Source organism: Cebus imitator, unplaced genomic scaffold (assembly GCF_001604975.1).
Source record: "Cebus imitator isolate Cc_AM_T3 unplaced genomic scaffold, Cebus_imitator-1.0 Scaffold609, whole genome shotgun sequence".
NCBI classification, from domain to species: domain Eukaryota; kingdom Metazoa; phylum Chordata; class Mammalia; order Primates; family Cebidae; genus Cebus; species Cebus imitator.
In genome coordinates, this window is record NW_016107924.1 from 397,004 (window position 1) to 419,573 (window position 22,570).

General features: G+C 51.0%; 2 protein-coding genes across 13 annotated transcripts in view; both read right to left on the bottom strand.

Annotated features, from left to right (window-relative positions):
- The window catches only part of MARK2 (microtubule affinity regulating kinase 2), a 73,099-nt gene extending 65,939 nt beyond the window's left edge, over positions 1-7,160 (bottom strand). For 4 of the 12 annotated variants that reach the window (XM_017516912.2, XM_017516920.2, XM_017516913.2 and 1 more), the window contains exon 1: positions 6,501-7,158. In XM_017516912.2, coding sequence (XP_017372401.1) covers positions 6,501-6,554 — 54 coding nt within the window. In that variant the 5' untranslated portion in view covers positions 6,555-7,158. Of the gene's footprint in view, positions 1-6,500 lie in introns of all 12 variants that reach the window. The other 8 variants (XM_017516918.2, XM_037734373.1, XM_017516911.2 and 5 more) reach the window with 6 other exon arrangements.
- Positions 7,161-18,990: 11,830 nt separating this feature from the next.
- SPINDOC (spindlin interactor and repressor of chromatin binding) overlaps positions 18,991-22,570 on the bottom strand; it is a 14,746-nt gene continuing 11,166 nt past the window's right edge. Inside the window, exon 6 of the mRNA XM_017516926.2 lies at positions 18,991-19,786. Within this exon, the coding sequence (XP_017372415.1) occupies positions 19,575-19,786 (212 nt within the window). The 3' untranslated portion in view covers positions 18,991-19,574. The remainder of the gene's footprint in view (positions 19,787-22,570) is intronic.

Consider the following 22,570-nt stretch of genomic DNA (forward strand, 5'->3'; position numbering starts at 1 on the left):
AAAAAAAAAAAAAAAAAAAAAAAAAAAAAAAAAATAGATGAGCAATGACCTTCAATGGCCTATACCAAAAAGGAAGGGGTAGGGGGCAGTAATGTTCTGCTCAGGAGTTAGGACTTTCAGGGTTAACCTGGGGATAGCCTGGCTCTCCAGCAGTGGGAAGAGGGTGACTTCCTCCCCCATGAGGTTTGTAAAGGCTTACTCTTCCCTTTGCTGAGACAGAAGGGGGAAAATGCATAGATAACACTTCAGTGACTCACTCATGTTTGATGAAGGCTGGGAAAAAGCCTGGAGAATCCAGGCTTCAAGCGCAAAACATACAAATACTGGAACCTCCCGTCAAGAGAAGGAAATTCAGCCACCTATCTGGTTTGTCATTTTGCTGAACTTCCTCTGAAGGAGGAAGCGCCAGGTTTAAACTCCACCCACCCTTTCCACATCCCTCTCAATTTTTGCTTTGATGGGAAAGTAGGGAAACTGGCAGCCCCACCATGGCTAAAAGAGAATCAAATCCTTTCCATACGTCTTCTGAAAGCAGAGGCCTGACAGCTCCAATCCACAGCTTAACCAAGCAGAGGGAGTAGAGGCTGGTCCTGGTTACTGTAGGAAAGCCTCATCAGGCAGTCTCGGGGAAGGACGATGACCACCCTCCTCACCCTTTCCATCTGCTGAGGTTACTTCATCCCAATCCATTAATGGGCTTCAAGTGCTGCTGGGGGGAGTCCATTTAGCAGAGAAGCTATCCTGGGGCCAAAGGTGGCGCCCACCCACTACCCCATTTGTCGATAATGGGCCACAAAGTCTGAGGCTTGGCTGCACTCTAGGCATAAAATATTCATTCAAGTCGACATAATACATATGTAGGAACCTCATGGAAGCTCCCGGGAGAAGAGAAATGCCAGCCAGGTGGCTAAGTGCTCAATGGGAAAGAGTTCATGAAGGCCTGGGTTAGTCCTGATCAAATGCCCACTGAGAATTGGGTTGTTCTGTCCAAAAGGGAAACAATCTAGTCTGAGAAGTTCTGACTCCCAAGAGCTCTAACCCTGCAAACCTCTTAAGCAAACAAGTCTCAATCTTTTCATACCTCACAGGCACCAACTCTGCTTAGGACATTTATGCTGAGAAAAATCTCCAGCCCAATCTTTGGTTAGTCTGAAAGATTCAGTTATCCCTGTGTAAACTTTATTTTAATCTGAAGCAGGGCCAAGTTTCAACAACTGCCTTTTATCTATCTGCTTAGCTACTTCCCGAAGTCCATAAATTGGAGAAAATTATTTTTTTTTTTCTGAGATAGTGTTTCGCTCTATCACCCAGGCTGGAGTGCAGTGGTGCGAACATAGTTCAATGCAGTCTCAACCTCCCTGGCTCAAGCCATCCTCCTGCCTCAGCCTCCTGTGCAGCTGTGACAACAGGCATGCACCACCACGCCCAGCTAAATTTAAAAATAATCTTTGTAGAGATGGAGTCTCACTTTGTTGATCAGGTTGGTCTTGAACTCCTGGCCACAAGCAATCCTCCTGCCTTACCTTCCCAAAGTGCCAGGAATACAGGTGTGAGCCATGGTGCCTGACCAGAGAGAGAAATTATGATAATTTACTAGGTAAAGTTACTTTTACCAGGTCCAAAAGTTACTATATGGTAATTCTATGAACTCCAAGGACTCTCAAAGCCCTTGCTCTAACACTTCCTTCCTGATCTCCAGGGTCAAGCTGAAAGTGACACTATTTGATCTAACATTCATCTACATTCCTGACCAGAAGGTAGCAACTTGGCCAGAATCAAAGGACAGAGTGAGAATTAGCACCAGGGCACACTGCTGAACAGCTTAGAGTGTGCAGTGAGAAGCTAGCTAGCTGAGCCAATCTACCTAAGTGACACCAAAAACAAAAAACATATTTATCCAGCAGATCACCTGAGGTCAGGGGTTCGAGACCAGCTTGGCCAACATGGCAAAACCCCATCTCTACTAAAAATACAAAGATTAGCTAGGTGTGGTGGTGGGCACCTGTAGTCCCAGCTACTCTAGGAGGCTAAGGCAAGAGAATCACCTAAACCCAGGAAGCGGAGGTTGACCAAGTGAATGTTAGACCAAGACTGTGTTACTGCACTCCAGCCTGGGCGTCCCCCCCGTCAAAATACACACACACACACACACACACACACACACACACACACATCTCCAGAGTCAAGACTGGGGTCCAATGAATGGTGTGTTTGGAGGGGTTCAGCTGTTCTTTACCAGATCTTGTAACTTAGTTTTCTTCACCAGTACTTCCAAACTCCCTGTCCTAGAACTGAGAGAATAAACAATGCCACTCACTGCCTAGAAGCCTGACAGCAGCCCCCTCCCTTACCCACTGCAGCAGAAGTGGGGTGAGTTTTCTCTTAATCCCTCTCTCACAGTTTCTGAGGCCCAGAGGTGGGGCAGGTCTCAAGTTGAGTAGCCTCCCCCCCCCAGATGTTACGGAAAACTTAAGCAGGTGAAGTCTGGAAGCTGGACCTTTCTCCAGGCTTGCCTGTTACTGCTGCTGCTGGCTTGAAGACAAACAGTCATCTTGCTGATTGCTTTCACAACTGCCAAGCTTCTAGGCCAGCGGAACCATTTGGAAAAGAAGTGAGCAGAAAGCTCAGCTCACAGATGAAGAATCCCCAAAACTACCAGCCCCAGATTAGAACCCTCCTTCTGCAAAAGAAGTCTGTGGCTGTGAAAAAGCACATTTGGAATCAGATGTTACAAAAACCATCTTAAAGACAGAGCTTGGCCAGACGTGGTGGCTCACGCCTGTAATCCCACAGCTTTGGGAAGCCAAGATGCGCAAATCACCTGAGGTCCAAGACCAGCCTGACCAACATGGAGAAACCCCATCTCTACTAAAAATACAAAATTAGCTGGGCATGGCAGCACACACCTGTAATCCCAGCTACTCGGGAGGCTGAGACAGGAGAATTGCTTGAACCTGGAAGGCAGAGGTTGCAGTGAGCCAAGACTATGCCATTGCACTCTAGCCTGGGCAACAAGAGCAAAACTCCATCTCAAAAAAAAAAAACAAAAAAAACCAGACTCAACTTTTTTTTAATCTCCTACTTTCACTGTTATAAGCAAAGTCAACAGCAAACTCGCACTCTCTGCGACGCAAGGTTTATTTTTATTCTTCAATATTTTGTGTCTGCGTGTTTCAGATGTGATCAAAGGTCTCCTGGAAACAGGTTCTCATCAGCCACATTTTTAAAGACGGAGAGGAAGAGCAAGAAAAGAGACTGGAGACAACCAGTGGTGTTTGTTTACCTATTTTCTGGTAAAACCAGTTTAAATAATTTAAATAAGGTGACAGAGAACTTTCAGGGGGAGGAAATCAGCCCAGCTAAATCCCCCTTTTAAAAAAGTAACATTAAGACTACAGTAATGACCAAGCTTCCATGACCACTTTAGCTAAAATCACAACAGGACCAAGAAGAGGTTTCTTTCACTTGGTGGCATGATCTGTTCTCTATTCTCGAAGGCCAGTGTTTGATATTCCTGGCCTTGTGACCTGAGGAGCTGCTGCTTCTCCTTTTTCCTGTTTTAAAGAATACAAAAATCAAGCTGGGCTCGGTAGCTCACACCTGTAATCCCAGCACTTCGGGAGGCTAAGGCAGGTGGATCACAAGGTCAGGAGATTGAGACTATCCTGGCCAACATGGTGAAATCCTGTCTCTACTAAAATACAAAAAATTAGCCGGGCGTGGTAGTGCACACCTGTAGTCCCAGCTACTCTGGAGGCTGAGGCAGGGGAATTGCTTGAACCAGGAGGGCAGAGATTGCAGTGAGCCGAGATCACACCACTGCAATCCTGCCTGGGAGACAGAGCAAGACTCTGCCTCAAAAAAAAAAAATACAGGAATGTGAATGGAATAGGTGCATCCAAGGTTTTCCAAAGTTCCTGCTTTTACTGGAATGAGGCTTAATATTAAGTCAATACTGTGACTGGCTACCCTGAGAACAACAGAAGGTATGAAGGGCTAAGGAGAATCTAAGTCCATAATGAGTAGAAATAGGATGGGTAAATTCATAATTGGAACAGGATGACAATGTATACAGCTACTGCTCTGGGCAAAGTTAGCAAAGAGCAAAGAGCTTACTTACATTCCAAAATGGTCACCGATTGCTGCTATCATGAAATCAGTGGATATGCACTACGGTGGATTCCCTACTATATGCTCAGCAGTATGCTAGGCATGTAAAGAGGAGAGGAAATCAACACATGCATCACAAGAAAAACACCATGGCAGTAAGACATTTACCTTTAGTAAACGGCACAAAGAAACCACATTGAGGCAGTCTGCTACTCTGCTCTGCTGAACACAATGCCCCCCAACCAGCCTCACTGAGAGAGCAGGCACTCCACCGGCACTCCCCAAATGCCTGAGGGTGCCAGTCAGTCACTTGGCCTCCTTCTACCAGCTCACGATCAACAGTCTGGGGAAGTTCTCTAGTTAAGCAGGGTTTACCTGCTCAAACAAACGTTGTGAGAGGAAAAAGGATGGAATAAGCAACCTCAAGAGGACCTAGAGAAAGTGATTCCCAGTAAGGAGAAAGACACAGTTGGCAAGCAAGGGAGAGAAAGACTGTGAGACAGAGAACACGCTCCTCTCTCCAAAGACCTCTGTCCCATGCAGAACCAGCTGCCAAACCCAATGATGAAATGGAAATCAACCATCCCTCCCTCTCAACCCCTATTTCACCCCCAGAAGCAAATAATCCACAAGTAATAAAAGGGTCAACCCTGCAGAGAAAAACTCTGTCTAGAACTTCTCTTGAGTTCCCAACTGCCCAGATTGCAGAGAGCCAGAGGGTGACAAAACAGAAAAACACAGTAAATGAAAGGAGGTAAGATTTTTCAGAGAAGAATCTTCACATGCAAGAGGACAACGGCTCTACTGGGCTACAAAGAAAGAAGGGAGTAAAAGGGAAACCTAAAGGATGGAATGAGGGGAAAGAAGGCAAAAAGCACAGCAGCCCTGGGGCAGATGCACTCCTTTTTCAAGTCAAGTTTTTTGACCTAGGAAAGTTCTCCACCAATAAAGGTGTGACAGGCAGGGGACTCTCCACAGAGCAGTCAGCAAAGGACGCTGGAGTCGGTGAAGGGGAGGGGTGGAAAGTGAATGCCTCTCTGCTCAAAAGTGAGATGACCCAGAAAGACTAAGACTTGGGTGACAAACCATAGCACTGATTGCCAGGACAAGGGGGGACTGTGTAGAGTCGTGAGGCTGAGGTGTAGCTCAAGAAACTAGCATGCAAAACACCTGGACTTCCTGGGAATTACAGAGACTAGCCAATAGGAACAGAATGGATCCAAGCATGGTGGGGGACACATACGACATGAAGAAGTCAGGAAACTAACGTGGAGACGAAGGGCAACCCTGATTAAAAGGCACAGTAAGGAAGATGGGGTGAGGGTAGAGAAACAGGAAGGCAACAAGCAAGGAAGATACTCTGAGAAGTGCCAAGCACGGGAGTGAAGACACGGAAAGGCATCATGGTTTGTGTTCCAGTGTACAGACAGAAAGACAAAAACTGTGATGCAGCGAGGTCCGGGAAAAGACTGAGCAACAGGTTGTGTTAACACGGTGGGGCCAAGTGTCTTTCCGTTGGGAGGAAGAGCCCAGAAGGCTGGTAGAGCATTCACAGAGAGAAACAGGAGGCCCAGAGACTTAAAAGCCAAACTCGGAGGGAAGAGAACAAGAGGGATCCAAAGACTCTGAAGGGAGTGATGATTGGAACCCCAAAGGCAACCTGTGGGAAAACTACGCGCATGACAGCTGTGGGAAACACGGAAGCGACAAATGCCAGCGCCAGGATTCAGGGAGCTCCTGGAGAAAAGAAGGGAAAGTGATGAGCAAAGAGTAGGCGAAGGATTTGGAAAGGTGATGAGGGTGGAGCTGGTGGGTTGCAAGCAAGAGGGAGAGCACAATTTGGAAAACGACGAGGGAGGGTAGAAAATATGAGGGAACCGCAAGGGGCCAAGATCGAGAGCACAGTCCAGAGCAAGGACCCTGAGGGTGATAACCAGAGACTAGCAGAACCGGTGAGGGCGGAGGGGAAGCAAGGCAGGAGAGACGAAGGGAGAGGTGGACAAAGATCTGTGGCAAATCGCGGGGTGCTGCTATTCGAGGGGCAGGAGGGTGGCTGCTTTAAGCGTGGGTGGAGGATGACCAGGAAGGCCCCTGAGAGAAAAAGGGAAGAGAAAGGGAAGCTGGGGAGGTGACACGGAAGAGCGCAGGAGGGTGGTGAGGGGAGAAGGGGGGTTGGCAGAAAGACAAGTGTACAGCTTGGAGTCAGGACAAGGTGGGTCCCAGGTCAGGACTCGGAAGCGGGATGTGCGGGGCCGGAGTCGAGAGCCGGATGACAGGGCAGCCGAGACTTGCAGGATGGCAGCAGGGGCACAAGGAGAGTAGAGGGAGGAGGCTCCGCAAGGTGCAAGGGGCCCAGCCAAAGAATTCAGGGAGCCCTCAGGGCTCCTTACCTGCTCCGTGTCCCTCTCGTTCAGCGTGGGTAGGGGGGTCCGGGCGCTGGACATGGCGCCGGTATCTCGGGGGAGGGAACCGAGAAGCTTGGAGGAAGGGAGGGAAGGGAAGGCGCGGAGCCCGGCCGGGCGGGGCTTCTCACAGCAGGAGCACCCGCCGCATGGGCCCCGGCCGGGGGTGCGGGGAGGCCGGGCAGCCGCTCACGCCAGCCCGGGGATGCGCCGCTCGGGCTAGGCCGCGCCGGCTCCGAGCGGCTCCGGACCGCACCCCCCCGACCCCCGGCTGGGCTGTGCCGCCCTTCGGCCGGGCCGCGCCGCTCCGCCTACTCTCTGCCGCCGCAGCCGGCCGCCTGCCTCGCTCCTCCCCTGCCCTCAGCGGCACTGCTCCGCGCCCGGCACACAGGCAGCCGCCGCCGGACCTGCTGCTCCCAACATGGCCGCCACCACCGCCGGCCCTCGGCTCTTTCCGCCGGCAGCAGCCGGAAACATCCGAAGCGGCTAGAAAAGGGAGGTGGAGCGCGCCTTCTCCTCCCGGCCACAGACTACGGGTGAATTCCGGAAACAGCCGAAGAAGGTAACCCCCGGGGACGCGCGCACCTCCTTGATTCCGAGGACGAAGCTTCGGCTCTGTTTACGGAAATTCACGAAGCGACCCCGGGTATCTACCCCTCCGCTCCCTTACACAACCATCCAGCCACGCCCACCGGCCTTCCCCCGCCCACTTCGAGGGCTTTCGGCAGTTTCCGGAAACACCCGAAGCTGCTCCGCGTGCTGAGCCGGCCACGCCCCCTCCCGCCGCGCTGCTGAGGGCGGTCGTCGGCCATTTCCGGCAACACCCGAGGCCCTCCGAGCCCTCGGTCGTTTCCCTGGGTGGCTCTCGGAGTCTGATTCGCTTCGTGTCTTTCCGTCAGTTTTCGGGTATTTTCAAATCTTGAACAGGAAGCGTCGGTCACCTGTTCGTGCTTGAGATTTGACTAAATACAAAACAAGGTTGTTAGCCGTCCCTGCGATTAGCATCCTCTGGTTCCATAGCAACTTCCTGTCTGCATTTCTGTCCGTCTGTCGGTCAGCTCATAAAACCCACCTCCCTTTTATCATCTAGCCTATCAACTTACCTGTCAAGTGCAGAATCAGTCTACTGCCTGTCTGCCTCCTATCCACCACTTGCCATCATCTATCTTGGCTTCTATGGATCCCGCTTCTAGTCCGCAGGGCTCGGCAAGGCCCCAGGCAGGCCCAGGGCAGCGTCCTCTGCACTGGATGGGGGAGTGTCCAGGGCCCTGCAGTTCAGCCCCAGCTCTGCCAAGTGAAAATGCTGCGTGAGGCCGGGCGCGGTGGCTCACGCCTGTAATCCCAGCACTTTGGGAGGCCGAGGCGGGTGGATCACGAGGTCAAGAGATCGAGACCATCCTGGTCAACATGGTGAAACCCCGTCTCTACTAAAAATACAAAAAATTAGCTGGGCATGGTGGCGCGTGCCTGTAATCCCAGCTACTCGGGAGGCTGGGGCAGGAGAATTGCCTGAACTCAGGAGGCGGAGGTTGCGGTGAGCCGAGATCGCGCCATTGCACTCCAGCCTGGGTAACAAGAGTGAAACTCTGTCTCAAAAAAAAAAAAAGAAAATGCTGCGTGATCACATAACATCACTGAGTTTAGGCTCCTCTTTCCTATGCCTTCGCTCCTACGTTGACACTCGAAATGACATTTCTGTATTCCAATTACCTTTTAAAATGCCTCTGCAAGATAAGGTATTTAAAGTTTCTTTTCTTTCTTTCTCTGGGCCTCATTTTCCCCATCAGTAAAGTGAAGCTATTGGATTCATGAACTCTGAAGTCCCTCTCAGCTTTGGAGAGCACTTGACTAACAGGAAGTCTATTTGGCAACTGCAGTCAACCCCTCACTTCCCCTTACACTGTTACGAAGGACAGGCAGTATCCTGGGCTGATTTCCCCAGGACCAAGCTGTCCTCACCCATAGTAGCTGAAACACGTTGGAACCACACCCTCCCATCCATGGCTTAAGGTCGGCAGGAGGCAGAGGCCCCACAGAAGTCAGAAACCAGGCTCAAGCAACAGGTTCTCAAAGGTACACAGGAGCAGAGAGGACCCAGGAGTTATTGGGAAAACTGCTGATTGGTCCCCGGCTACTTGACCTCCAAATCCCGGCATCTTGAGCCAGCCTTCATCCCATCAGAGAAGCAGGCATCTGAGCAGATGTAATTAGCAGGGTATGAAAGTACTTCCTAAGGCAGCAGGTATCACCACACTCTTAGTAAATCCCTGGGACTCCAGCACAGTTCCCCATGCCCCACCCCAGCTCCATTCAGGCACCCACCTGTTGAGGAAGAAGGCGGTGAAGGCACACCAATGGAGGTGAGGAAGAGAGAGGAAGAGGACAGAGAACATTTCACTCCCCCAACCCAAATTCAATCCTTGAGAATCATCTGCCCTCTGGTGGCCAAAGGGAGACACATTGCCTGGTATCACCTCTAATAAAAGCAGGGAAAATAGAGAGGAAGCAGTTGGTGATGTTCCAGCAGTCTCGCCCTGGTCCACACTCTCGTCTCAGTAGACTCCATCTCCTCCATGCTTGTCACTGTAGCTCTAACCCCTGCCTCATCCCTTTGCCCTTTGGCTCTGACCCTTACCCTACCTATCCTTTTCTCTTCCTTACTAGCTTTGCAAAGGCTGTGGAGCTTGTCTCCCTGCCATGATTCCCTCCAACCTACTGCACCAGACATGTCGGAATAATCTTCCCAAAGTCCAGCTCCAATAACGTCTCTGCTCTGCTAGAAAGCTATCACCAGCTTCCTAATGGGTTATAGGCAGGGCTGGCTTCATGGCCCCAGGACCCGTGCAGTCACACAGAGCCCTGAGCTCAGGAGAGCCCTGAACTCAGGAGGGCCCTGAGCTTGGATTAATGCTCTGCTGTCACCATCTTGAAAACATAAATTTTTTTAGACTAAATCATGCTCTGTTGCCCAGGCTGGAGTGCAGTAGTGCAATCTCAGCTAACTGCAACCTCCACCTCCCGGGTTCAAGTGATTCTCATGCCTCAGCCTCCCGAGTAGCTGGGATTACAGGTGCCCACCACCACGCCTGGCTAATTTTTTGAATTTTTAGTAGAGACAGGGTTTCACCACGTTGGCCAGGCTGATCTTGAACTCCCAATCTCAAGTGATCCACCTTCCTCGGCCTCCCAAATTGCTAGTATTATAGGTGTGAGCCACCATGCCTGGCCCACCATCTTGAAATTTTTGACCAAAGCAACCTTGCATTTCCATTTTGCACTGTGCCCCACAAGTTATATAGCTGGTCCTGGCTGTAGGAAAAGCCTTTAGCCTGCATTCAAAACTTTGCTCAATACCGCCTCACATCACCTTGCAATAACCTCTCCAACTATCACTGATCACACTTCTCCCTAAATCCTACCCTGCTGCCAAGCTCTCTGACTTCCATGCCTTTGTTCAAGCTGATAGATGATTGCCCATCACCTACCTCAGCTTCCAGAACCACTTCAAGATCCAGTTCAAATCTCGCCTACTCAAATTCAGGAACCCTCCTAGTTCTCCCCAAAGAAGAATTATTGCCACACATTTACCCTCTCTCTAAATCTGCAGACGTATTCATTCATTCAGCAAATCCTTATTGGGCACCTACTATGTGCAAAAGCCTATTATTTTAGGCTTTTCAGGTAGATTGGTGAACAAAATGAAGATCTCTGCCCTTGGGGAACTTACCTTTCATTCTGAGGAAGACACAACAAACAAAAGAGTCAGTATTAAGTGGCATCAGAAAAAAACAGAGCCAGCTAATGGGGGTCAGGATTACAGGAGTGAGGGGTAGAAGACAAACTACAGTATTGAGGGGGTTCGTGAAGCCCTTGCTGAGAAGGTGACGCTTGAGTAAAAACTTGAAGGAGGCCAGGCGCAGTGGCTCATGCCTGTAATCCCAGCACTTTGAGAGGCCAAGGCGGGCAGATCACCTGAGGTTGGAAGTTCGAGACCAGCCCGACCAACATGAAGAAACCCTGTCTCTACTAAAAATACAAAACTTAGCTGGGCATGGTGATGCATGCCTGTGGTCCCAGCTACTCGGGAGGCTGAGGCAGGAGAATTGCTTGAACCTGGGAGGTGGAGGTTGCAGTGATCTGAGATCGTGCCACTATTCTCCAGCCTGGTCAATAGGAGCAAAACTCCATCTCAAAAGAAAAAAAAAAGAAAAGAAAAAAAAACTTGAAGGAGGCCAGGCGGTGACTCACACCTGTAATCCCAGCACTCTGGGAGGCTGAGAAAAAAAAAGCCTTGAAGGAAGTGGTTAGACATCCAGGGGAAGAGCAACCAGGCAGAGGAGCGTACCTGGCCTGTTTGAAGAGCAAGGGGCCAATGAGCCTGGAGTAGAGTGAGTGAGGAGGTGTGTGGCCATGGGAACCAGGCCTAGTGGGCTACCGCTGTGGTTTTTCCTGGGAGCGGGATGAGTTGCCACCAGAGTAACATGATCTAACTGGCTGCTGGGCTGAGAACAGAGTGAAAGGCCATGACAAAAGCAGACCCAGGCGACCAGCAAGGAGGATTTTACAATTCAAGGGAGAGATGCCAGTGGCTTGGGGCCAGGCAGCAGCAGTGGAGGTACTGAGAAGTGATCGGATTTGGGACATATTCGAAGGGTACAGCCAATGTGCTTTCGGATGGGTTGGGGTTATGAGAGAGAGAGGAGTGAAATGGACGATTCCAGGCTTTCCCACCTGAACAAATGAAAACAAAACATACACAGAAAGTAAAACTGCTGAGAGGTGGTGGCATTCAGTGGGCCCTTCGGGCAACAGACTTTCCATTCTAGAACCACGACCCGATGTGTCCATCACCTCGCCGCCCTGGTACCGGTGAACACTGCTGTGACTCAGTTGAAGCCTTGATTGGCCACGTTTTGGTTCTACGCCAAAGTTGAGCAAGTTCCTCCAAATCCTGCTGAGATCCCTAGAGTTATCCGGGGCCAGAAAAATAAAAGTCAGTAGAGCCCAAACTGGTAGCTTCAAAGAGCTCACAGTCAAGGAGGCTGCGCTGAATGTTTCAGAGGCCACTGGGGTGTGGACGTGGTTTTATGTCACAGAGATCAGAGGCAAGTGTGGCATCATTGGCTACAGTGTTTGAAGATTCATCTTTAACATTTATGTTTGATTTATGATTTAAAAATTTTTTTTTTTTAATTAATAGATAAAGACGGGGTTTCACCATATTTGTCAGGCTGGTCTTGAACTCCTGACCTCAGGTGATTCGCCCGCCTTGGCCTCCAAAGTGCTTGGATTACAGGCGTGAGCCACTAACTACGTCCGGCCTGATTTATGATTTGAATGTTCTTCATATGTGATCAGACTACTATCTGAATAAAATTTATCAAAAATTTTTAATTTAAAAATATTTAAAAAAATTTTTTTATTATACTTTAAGTTCTGGGGTACATGTGCAGGTTTGTTACATAGGCATACACGTGCCATGGTGGTGGTTTGCTGCATCTATCACCCTGTCATCTACCTTAGGCACTTCTAATGCCATCCCTCCTCAATCTCCCCACCCCTAACCCCCCCTCCCAAAAATATTTTAAAATTTAAAATATTTCATTAAATTTAAAATTAAGGCTGGACCCGACATGGTGACTCATGCCTATAACATCCACACTTTCAGAGGCTTTCAGAGGCTGAGGCAGGTGGTGAATTGCTTGAGCGGGCCTGGCACAATGGTTGACGCCTGTAATCCCAGCACTCGGGGAGGTTGGGGTGGGTGGATCACCTGAGGTCAGGAGTTCGACACCAGCCTGGCCAACATGATGAAACCCCATCTCTACTAAAAATACAAAAATTAGCTGGACATGGTGGCGCATGCAAGTAGTCCCAGCTACTCAGGAAGATGAGGCAGGAGAATCGCTTCAAGCAGCTTCACCCAAGGAGGCGGAGATTGCAGGGCGCCGAGATCGCACCACTGCACTCCAGCCTGGGTGCACCCCAAGACGCCTGGCTAATTTTTTGTATTTCAGTAGAGACAGGGTTTCACCATGCTGCCCAGGCTGGTTGTGAACTCTCAACCTCAGGTGGTCCATCCACCTTGACCTCCCAAAATGCTCGGATTACAAGTGTGAGCCTCTAAATATAAATAAATAAATACATAAACAAATAAATAAATAAATAAATGCCAGGTGTGATGGCTCATGCCTGTAATCCCAGCACTTTGGGTGGCCAAAGTTGGTGGAGGGGATCTCTTGAGTCCAGGAATTCGAGACCAGCCTGGGCAACACAGGGAGACCCTATCTCTACAAAAAATAAAAAAATTAGCCAGGCATAGTGGCACAGCTGTAGTCCTAGTTACTCGGGAGGCTGAGGTGGGAGGATTACTTGAGCCCAGGAGGTTGAGGTTGCAGTGAGCTATGATCACACTTCTGTACTCCAGCCTGGGCAAGAGTGAGAGCCCCTTTTCCCTTGTTTTTCTTTCTTTTTCTTTTTTTTTTTGAGACAGAGTCTTGGTCTTTGACCCAGGCTGGAGTGCAGTAACACCATCTTGATTCACTGGGACCTCTGCCACCCGGGTTCAAGTGACTCTCCTGCCTCAGCCTCCTGAATAGGTGGCATTACAGGCACCTGCCACCATGCCCAGCTAATTTTTCTATATTTAGTAGAGGCAGGGTTTCACCATGTAGGCTAGGCTGGTCTCAAGCTCCTGACCTCAGGTGATCTGCCTGTCTCGGCCTCTGAAAGTGCTGGGATTACAGGCTTGAGCCACCCACCCATCCAGATCTGCTCCTTTACTAGCTCTGGAATGGCAGGCAGATCACTGTGTTCATCTCACCGTACCTCAGTTTCCTCACCTGTATAATGGGTGCAGTGTCAGGTGGTCTGTGATAAAACCAGGATAGATGTCCTGTCCGTACCCCATAGTTTCTAACACAGTGCCTGCCTATGAGGTCCTTCATGGATGTTTGTGGGATCTGAGCATTGCAGGGTGGTCACCCCATCCCTCATCACCCACCTGGTGCTCCTGCTTCCTCTGCCCACCCCCACCAGACGTGGCGCTGGAAGAGATCCAAGCCATTGACATCAATGTTGGGAACCCAAAGCCCAGCTTCTCTTCATTGTTTTTTTTTTTTTTTTGAGAGGAATTTTGCTCTTGTTGCCCAGGCTGCAGCGCAGTGGCGCGATCTCAGCTCTCTGCAACCTCCACCTCCCGGGTTCAAGTGATTCTCCTGCCTCAGCCTCTCAAGCAGCTGGGATTATAGGCATGCGCCACTATGGCCTAGCTAATTTTGTATTTTTAGTAGAGATGGGGTTACTCCATGTTTGTCGGGCTGGTATCGAACTCCCGACCTCAAGTGATATGTCCGCCTCAGCCTTCCAAAATGCTGGGATTACAGGTGTGAGTCACAGCACCCAGCCTCCTCTTCCTTCTTTGGAGGCTGGTACATATGTCCTGAGAATGAGGGTGTTCCCTCTAGGGGAGAAAGAGACTGAGCAGATTTGGTGGCATGAAGGCTCTGGGCTGAGACCTGACTCCAGGGAGGTGGGAAGGCAGACACCCCAGGAGGTGTTGCAGCCCTTCCTTTGTCACTGCACCTGCAAGCAGCCTCAGCAGGTTACCCCCTCCCCCGAGAGACTCTGGTGGCAGAGAGTCCCCAAGCCCAACAGAGACCCTCTCCCATCCCAGCCCCCATCTTCTACCATACCTCAGGGGTGTACAGGATTTTACAGTTTACAAAGGGCCCCACATGCAGAATCTCATTTGAGCCACACAGCAGCCCAGCTGCGTGTGGGGTGGAGGTGAGGGTAACTGCCGCATTTTCTGCAGAGAAACAGGAAGCACAGATTGGAGGAGCATCTGTTAGAAAGTCTCAGGCCCTGGACCAGACCGGCTCCACCACTGGGGTGCCGGCAGGGGCCCAGCCTGTGTCCTCCGTTCCCATTCACACTCCCACATGCTCCGGTTCCTCTTCAAGGAGGGCAGGAGTGACTGTTCCCTGGTCTCAGCCTGGCTTTGCACACAAGAGAGGATTACCAGCACTGTGATATAAGAAGACATATATGTTGGCTGGGCGCAGTGGCTCACGCTTGTAATCCCAGCACTTTGGGAGGCTGAGGCGGTGGATCACTTGAGGTCAGGAGTTTGAGACCAGCCTGGCCAACATGGTGAAACCCTGTCTCTACTAAAAAGACAAAAAGTTAGCTGGGTGTGGTGGTGTGCACCTTAATTGCAGCTATTTGGGAGGCTGAGGCAGGAGAATTGCTTGAACCCTGGAGGCAGCGGTTGCAGTGAGCTGAGATCATGCCATTGCACTCCAGCTGGGTGACAAGAGTGAGACTGTGTCTCAAAAAAAAAAAAAAAAAAAAAAAGACATATGCCTCTGGTCTTCATCCTGGTTTCTGGCCCAGAACTAAAACTCTTAAAATTTCCTCAGTGATGGGGAGAGAGGAACATCTTTTGTTATTCATAATAAGTCTCTTTTCATCACCTCAGAGTTCATGCTAATGAGCTGACTCTTGGAGGATGGGGCTGGTAGCCAGAGGAACCAATCACGTGATTAGGGGATTGCAACTTTCCTCCCTACCCGAGACCTCCAGGCAGGGCAGAGAGGCTGGAGATTGAGCCAATCACCAGTGGCCAATGATTTGAGCAATTGTGCCTAATGAAGCCTCCATGAAAACCCTAAATAATGGGGTTTGGGAAGCTTCTAAGTGAGTGACAGCACCCACATGCCAGGAGGGTGGCTCACTCCAACTCCACTGGGACAGAAGCTCCTGTGTTTGGGACCTGTCTGAACCTCGCCCTCATCACCTGTTTGTCTATATCCTAAGTAACATCCTTTATAAACCAGTAAATCTAAGTAAATGTTTCCCTGATTTTTTTTCTTTTTTTTTTCTTTTTTTTTTTTTTGAGACGGAGTCTTGCTCTTGTTGCCCAGGTTGGAGTGCGATGGCGTGATCTCGGCTCACTGCAACCTCCACCTCCAGGGTTCAAGTGATCCTCCTGCCTCAGCCTCCTGTACAGGTGGCCGCCACCACGCCCAGCTGATTTTTTTGTATTTTTAGTAGAGATGGGGTTTCACCATATTGGCCAGGCTGGTGGTCTCAAACTACTGACCTTGGGATCCACCTACCTTGGCCTCCCAAAGTGCTGGGATTACAGGCGTGAGGCACCTCGCCCGGCCCTGATTTTTTATTTTTTTTTGAGATAGGGTCTTGCTCTGTCACCCCAGTGGCGTGATCTCTGCTCACTACAACCTCTGCCTCCTGGATTCAAGCGATCCTCCTCCCTCAGCTTCCCGGGTAGCTGAGATTACAGGCACCTGCCACCATGACCAACAATACAGTAATTGTTGTATTTTTAGTATAGACAGGGTTTCACCATGTTGGCCAGGCTGGTCTCGAACTCCTGACCTCAAGTGATCTACCTGCCTCAGCCTCCCACAGTGCTGAATTACAGGCATGAGCCACTGCACCAGGCCTGCTTCCCTGATTTTTTTGAGATATTATAGCAAATTATCAAAGCTAAGGAGGGGGTTGTGGGAAACTTCCAAATTTGGGCTGGTCAGATGTACAGGTGACAACCTGGGACTAGATCTGGCATCTAAAGCAGAGGCAGTCTGCTGGGACTGAGCCCTTAACCTGCGGGGTCTGTGCTAACTCCGGGTAGTGTCAGAACTGAATGTCAAGACAGCTGGCTGGTGTCTAGAGAGTTGGAGAATTGGTGTGGGAGACCCCTCCCCACTAACACTGGTGTCAGAAGTATTGGGAATGCAGAAAGTTTTTCCTTGTTAGGGATCCAGAAAGACCTCTCACACCTGGGTCCCCAGGAAGGCAGCTGGGAGGGCAGGAGGCGCTGGCTTCAGAGAGCCAGGGAGGACTGGGAAGTGCAGAACGGGTGTGTGGCTCAGCAGTCAGGGGCAGCAGCATTCTCCTCCCCAACCTCTTCACCCAAATGCATGGCTGGGCCTCAGCACCACATGAAGGTGCCACCACCAGCCCTGAGAGCCACTGGCATTCGTGCAGAGCTTCCCTGGTGTTGCGCCAGGATGCAGGACTGGGGTGAGGGGCTCCAAGCCAGTGTGGAGTAGGAAAGCCCTGGGCAGTCATCAGCGAGGTCCTTCTAGCCTGGGCTAAAGTCCCATCCCCAGTCCCACTTTCTTCAACTCTTCCTTGGAAGTCCAGAGGTGCCACACACACCTGCTAGCCACACACATCCACGAAGTCCCCAGGGTCCTGGCTGAGACTGGGCAGACCCCTACTGGCCACAATGTGGGGATGAAGTCACCTACCCACAGTCACTGTGCTGAGAACCACACTCCAGGGACCAGCATGCACTAGAAAAATGTCACACAGGAATACACACTCAGAGGGCACTCAAGAAACATTTATTGAGCACCTACTATGTGCCAGGCCCTAGGCAGGACACTTGGAAAACAAAGTCAATACAACCTGGTCCCTGCCCAGGAGCTCACAGTCTAGAGGGCTAAGCCATTAATCATGGAACAGCAAAGGTGCATTTAGCTTCACAATTTTACAACAAACTTTTACATACATTTTCTCAAGTGTAAACACCCAGCAACACAGTCGTGTGGTTTTAAAAGCACACTGGCATAAATGTAAACACAAGTCACAGGATTGAAAGGATGGGCGAAAACCATTTGCAATATTTGTGCTTGCAGAACCAAATTTTTAGCATTATTTCTTCCTATCAGGTAGGATACAAGTTTTGCCAATCTTCGGGTAACCGTGTTTGAGACATGGGAGTTCTGTGGCCTGCCTGCCATCATGCAGTGGGGAAGCCACCCTAGGTACAAGGTGTCCTGAAGCCCTGGCCACTGCCTTCTGCCCACCATACCTCACCGTCTTTTAATCTCCCCTGGACAAAGACCCTGTACATTTTTTTTTTTTTTTTGAGACAAAATTTGAGACAGATCTGTGAGCATGCAGCACACACTGCCCAGGCCCAGGCTGGAGTGCAATGGCAAGATCTTGGCTTACTGCAACCTCCACCCTCCAGGTTCAAGCGATTCTCCTGCCTCAAGCTCCCAAGAAGCTGGGATTACAGATGACTGCCACCACACCCAGCTAATTCTTTGTATTTTTAGTAGAGGTGGGGTTTCACTATGTTGGCCAGGCTGGTCTGGAACTCCAGACCTCAGGTGATCAGCCCACCTCAGCCTCCCAAAGTGCTGGGATTACAGACAGGACCCAGCACACCTGGCTGACCCTATACATTTTTTGGCTCCTCCTGAGCTTGTCAGATGGGGAGAAGGGACCATGTCCCAGGAGCCCACCAAGCTGTGAGATCCCTCATGGGTACATGGCTGGCCCATGGCAACACCCTATCAGGTGAGCATGCAGCACACACTGCCCAGGCCCGGACCCTGCTTGCCTGAGATGAAATCCCTGGTCAATCTCAAATCTGGTAGTGTTGGCGAGGTGTGGCAGCTCACACCTGTAATCCCAGCACTGTGGGAGGCTGAGGCAGGAGGATCACTTGAGGTCAGGGTTGGAGACCAGCCTGGCCAACATGGTGAAACCCTGTCTCCACCAAAAAAAATACAAAAATTAGATGGTCATGGTGGCGGGCACTTGTAACCTCAGCTACTCGGGAGGCTGAGGCAGGAGAATCACTTGAATCGGGAGGCCAACATGGCGAAACCCCATCTTTACTAAAAATACCAACGATTAGTTGACATCGCACCACTGCATTCCAGCCTGGGCGACAGTGCGAGGCTCCATCTCTAAATAAATAAATAAATAAATAAATTTGGCGGTGTCAGTATCCTACAGGAATAGCTACCCTCCAAGTCTCACCTGTGCCCCCACTTCTCCTACATGCACATTTGTCCACAGGTGCCGAGATGCACGGTCTCGCTTCCCACACCTGCCAAAGTGGCCTCCTTGTGGCCCAGGGAATGGGGGAATCCAGCAAACATCTGGGTTTAATTAAGCCAAGGGGTGGGTGGATGATGTTGGATAGCTGAGGGTGCAGGCCTGCAGGGCTGTACAAGGCAGGGCTGAGTTTAGGACCCCTGTGCTCCCTTCCCCGTCACGCGGAAAGGGAGGAGAGGCATCTTCCCACCTTTGGTGGGAGGCTCGCTACCACCATTTCACTTTAGAAAGCTCAAGATAATTCCCAGCTTCCTGGGTGTGAGCACCCCTGGGCTTACACAGTGGCCTCTTTTGGACAGAGGCCTACCAGGTGAGCCAGAAGGTACAATGTTCAAGAAAATTGCTTCTGACCCCATTTCCAGAGCAGAGAGGAAGGGCGGGGGTGAGACGCCTGCAGGTGACTGATAGCACAAGTCAGCCCTTGTTCCCCCGCCCCGGAGAAGCCTGCCCCGGCGCTGTCCCACCTTCGGGGGAGGTGGCTCCCTGGCTTCCCCCAGGATCACCTTCCAGCCCCCCTGCTCCTCAGGGTTGCTCTAGGTGGCCAGGTATCCTGCTAGCAAACCCCTTCCCCCAATGATGGCCCAGACGGAACTCTTAATAAAAAAAAATAATTTATTGTCAACAAAGGTGATATATACAACAGGAAAACAGATGAAAAAGAGAATGGGAATGAATGGGGCACCCAGCCAGGCAGCCTCAGGCCTCTGCAGGGTTGGGACAGGAAGAGGTAATGGAGGCTTCCTGGTTTAGGAGCCTGAACAAGTGGGGAGGGGAAGCGTCCCCCGAGGTAGTGGGACTCAGTTCAAACCCCCTTATGACCACTCTTGTGTAAGGCACTGTGCCAAGGGAGAATGGTGGGGAGGCGGGGGAGGGTGTCATGGGGGACAGAGAGAGGTGGGGGTCAGCGAAGGACTGGGGTAGGTGTTCTCCACAGGCCCAGTGCCCTACTGCACGACAGCCTCAGCCACCCTCGCGGACCTCGGGCCTGGCCAGGAGCAGACACTTTCCAGTGCCTCAAAATAACAATGGACGCTGCCCAGCCCCCTCCTGCCCTGGTACCTGTTTCTACTCTCTCCACCAGGTGGCTGAGCTGGGCAGCTCTGAGTTATAAGCCACAGGGGGACACTGCTGCCTCCTCCCTCCCTCCCTCCCTCCCCTCCCCAGGAAAGCAAGAATCTACACCCCATTCCCTTTCTCTGGCTTCCCCGCCACAGTAGTGCTGGATTCCGACAGAACTGTGGGCCAGTCTGGGGTGTCACCTGCTCCCACACGCTTGGTGCCCTGGGGGTGCCTGGACCAGTCTTGCAGGAGGCTGACCGCCGGGGGCTCCTCCATCCGCACGCGGATAACCTGGAGATCCAGTGTCCCGCGGAGCCCTGAAGGAGGAGCTGGGCAGGGATGAGAGCAGAGAGCAGAGTCAGGACGCCCCCAGACACCCCACCATGAGGATGCTCCCTGGAAGCTCTGCAAACTGTATCCCCATTTCCAGGGCTTTATGTCCACAGCCCAGTGCTTAGCATGAGGGGAAGTCTAAGGATGGCAGGGAGCTCCACTCCTGGCTGATCGAAGACTGCTGCCAGCCAGAAAATGAGGCTCACAGCCTCCCTAGGCACGAGACAGATGAAGCTAGGCAGCCTTCCTCCTGTGTGTATTTTGGCACAGGGACGCCTGGTGCTGTGTGCCTCTCCCCCAACTCTTACCTGCAGCCAATTCCATTTCATCTCAAGCTTACTGGGCATCCTAGCTTAACGGGTTCTGTCTGAGTAGGGCAGAAGTGCAGGGGTGGGAACACCCAGAAGCAGTCTAAGGCATAGCTGTGCCCACCAAAGAGCTCATGAGGGACTACACACAGCAGAGAAAAGTGCCCTGGTGAGTGCCCAGCTCCACACTGCAGCTTCTGCCAGGGTCTTTATCTGCTAAGCATCAACACCTACATCGCCAGGATCTGGCACCCGCCTTAGCATTATGGAGAAGCCACTCCTAATGAGCAAAGCTAGGCCTTGAGACAAAGAAAAGAGGGCTGCTGTGGGTAGCGTGCAGCCACAAAAAACGAGCATACAACAGGGATATGTGCAAAAGTTACATTACACTGGGGCCAGGAATAGTGGCTTACACTTGTAATCCCAGCACTTTGGGAGACCAAACTGAGCAGATCACTTGAAGTCAGGAGTTCGAGATCAGCCTGGCTAACCTGGAGAAACCCTGTCTCTACTAAAATACAAAGAAATTAGATGGGCGTGGTGGTGCATCTCTCTAATCCCAGCTACTCAGGTGGCTGAGGCAGAAGAATTACGTGAACCCAGGAGGCTGAGGTTGCAGTGAGCCAAGATCACACCACTGCACTCCAGCCTGGGCGACAGAGCAAGACTCCGTCACACACACATAAAAAAGTTACGTTACATTTAAAGGCAAAAACAGAAAATGGTGATTGCAACTACTGCCCCGACTATATTGGGAAGAACTCATGTGTGTTCCTTTTCTATCTTGTTTTTAGAGACACAATTACTTAAAACATGGCAGAGAAAACAGGTACAATTTTGCTGTGCAATGTTCTGGAATTAAAAATGACTTAGTGGTTGCCACCAAATTTTTATCACCTACCAAATTCTATTCTGTGTTCCCAGAAGCCGGTTTGTTTCTCTGACAAACTATAACCTCCCTAAAGGAACCCTGAATTCCACTTGTTCATTAATTCAACAATAGTTTATTGAGTAACTGTGACATGCCCAATGCTCTTCAGATTGCCAGGGGTACAGCGGTGAATGGAGCTGCCTCAGTGGCCTTCTGGGACTTCACGTTCTAGTCATCAAAGCCAATAAATCGGATAAACAAATAAAAAATGCAGTATGTTATATATGGCCAGACACAAAGATGAAAAGTACTCCACGGAAAGGAGAGAGGATAGCAGAGAGCTGACAGGGGACCAGAGACACAGAGGCAGTGAGGGGTCAGCTAAAGACAGGTAGGGAAACAGCATTTTCAGCACAGGGAAGAACAAATGTGGGCGCCCTAGTGGAGCACACTGGCTGTTGCAGGAACAGCAAGGACAGTGCCCACACAGGGAGCGGAGTGTCGGGGAGAGGTCAGGAGCCTGGGAGGAGGCTCACTGGTCACCAAGAGGGCTGTGAGTAGGGGAGTGACTGGATCTGACTTGTGTTCTCAGCAAGGACACTATGGCTGCTACAGGAGGGCAGAGCATAGCGGGCAAAGCTCAGAAGCCAGGAGACCTAGCTTAGGTTTGTTTCAGGAACCAGGAGAGAGCCAGCCTGGAGTAGGGTAGCAGCAGTGGATGTGGTGACAGCAGCGTGAGCTCTGAACTTGTTTTGGAAGACTGGCTGCTGGACTGATGCTGGGTTGCAGAGAGAAAGAAGAGGGTGACTATATGGGTGTGGCCACAGCAAATGAAGGCTGGGGCTGTTTACTGGGAAAGGGAAAATTGTCGAGGCTAGGGGTGGGGTGCATTGGGGAGACCGGGGGTTCAGTTTCAATGTGCTGAGTTTGACATTTTTTTTGAGAAACAGTCTCTCTCTGTCGCCAAGCTGGAATGCAGTGGCGTGATGTTTGACATCTTTTAGACAACCATGTAGAGGTGCCACCTGGGCAACTGGAAAAGAGGATGGAACCAGGAAGGAGGGGCCCAAAGTGGGTGTTACGAGCACACAAGGCATTGAAAGCTGTGAATCTGGGTGAGACCTCCCAGGGAGCAAGGTCTGACAATGGCCCATGGCTGGGAATATTTAAGCACTTATTCCTTCACCAAACACATAAGCCGGGCCTACTCTGTGCCAGGCACTGTTTTGGCTCCTGGGGACATCACAGTGTAGGACTCAAAAACCCTAACCTGCAGGCCTTTACATTCTAGAAAGGGAAAGGCAGACAATGATATGACGTGTTTCCAACTCTGGGAGCTGAGGATGAGCAGCAAGAGAAACTGAGAAGGAGCAGCTAGTGAGGGAAGAGGAAACCAGGCGAGTAGCTGCCTGAAGAGCCAAGGGAAGAAAGTTGTCTCTAGGAAGGAGTGAGCGATGGGTCCACTGTAACCGCTAGATCAGAAAGAGAAAGACCAGGCCGGGCACGGTGGCTCAAGCCTGTAATCCCAGCACTTTGGGAGGCCGAGGCGGGTGGATCACGAGGTCGAGATCGAGACCATCCTGGTCAACATGGTGAAACCC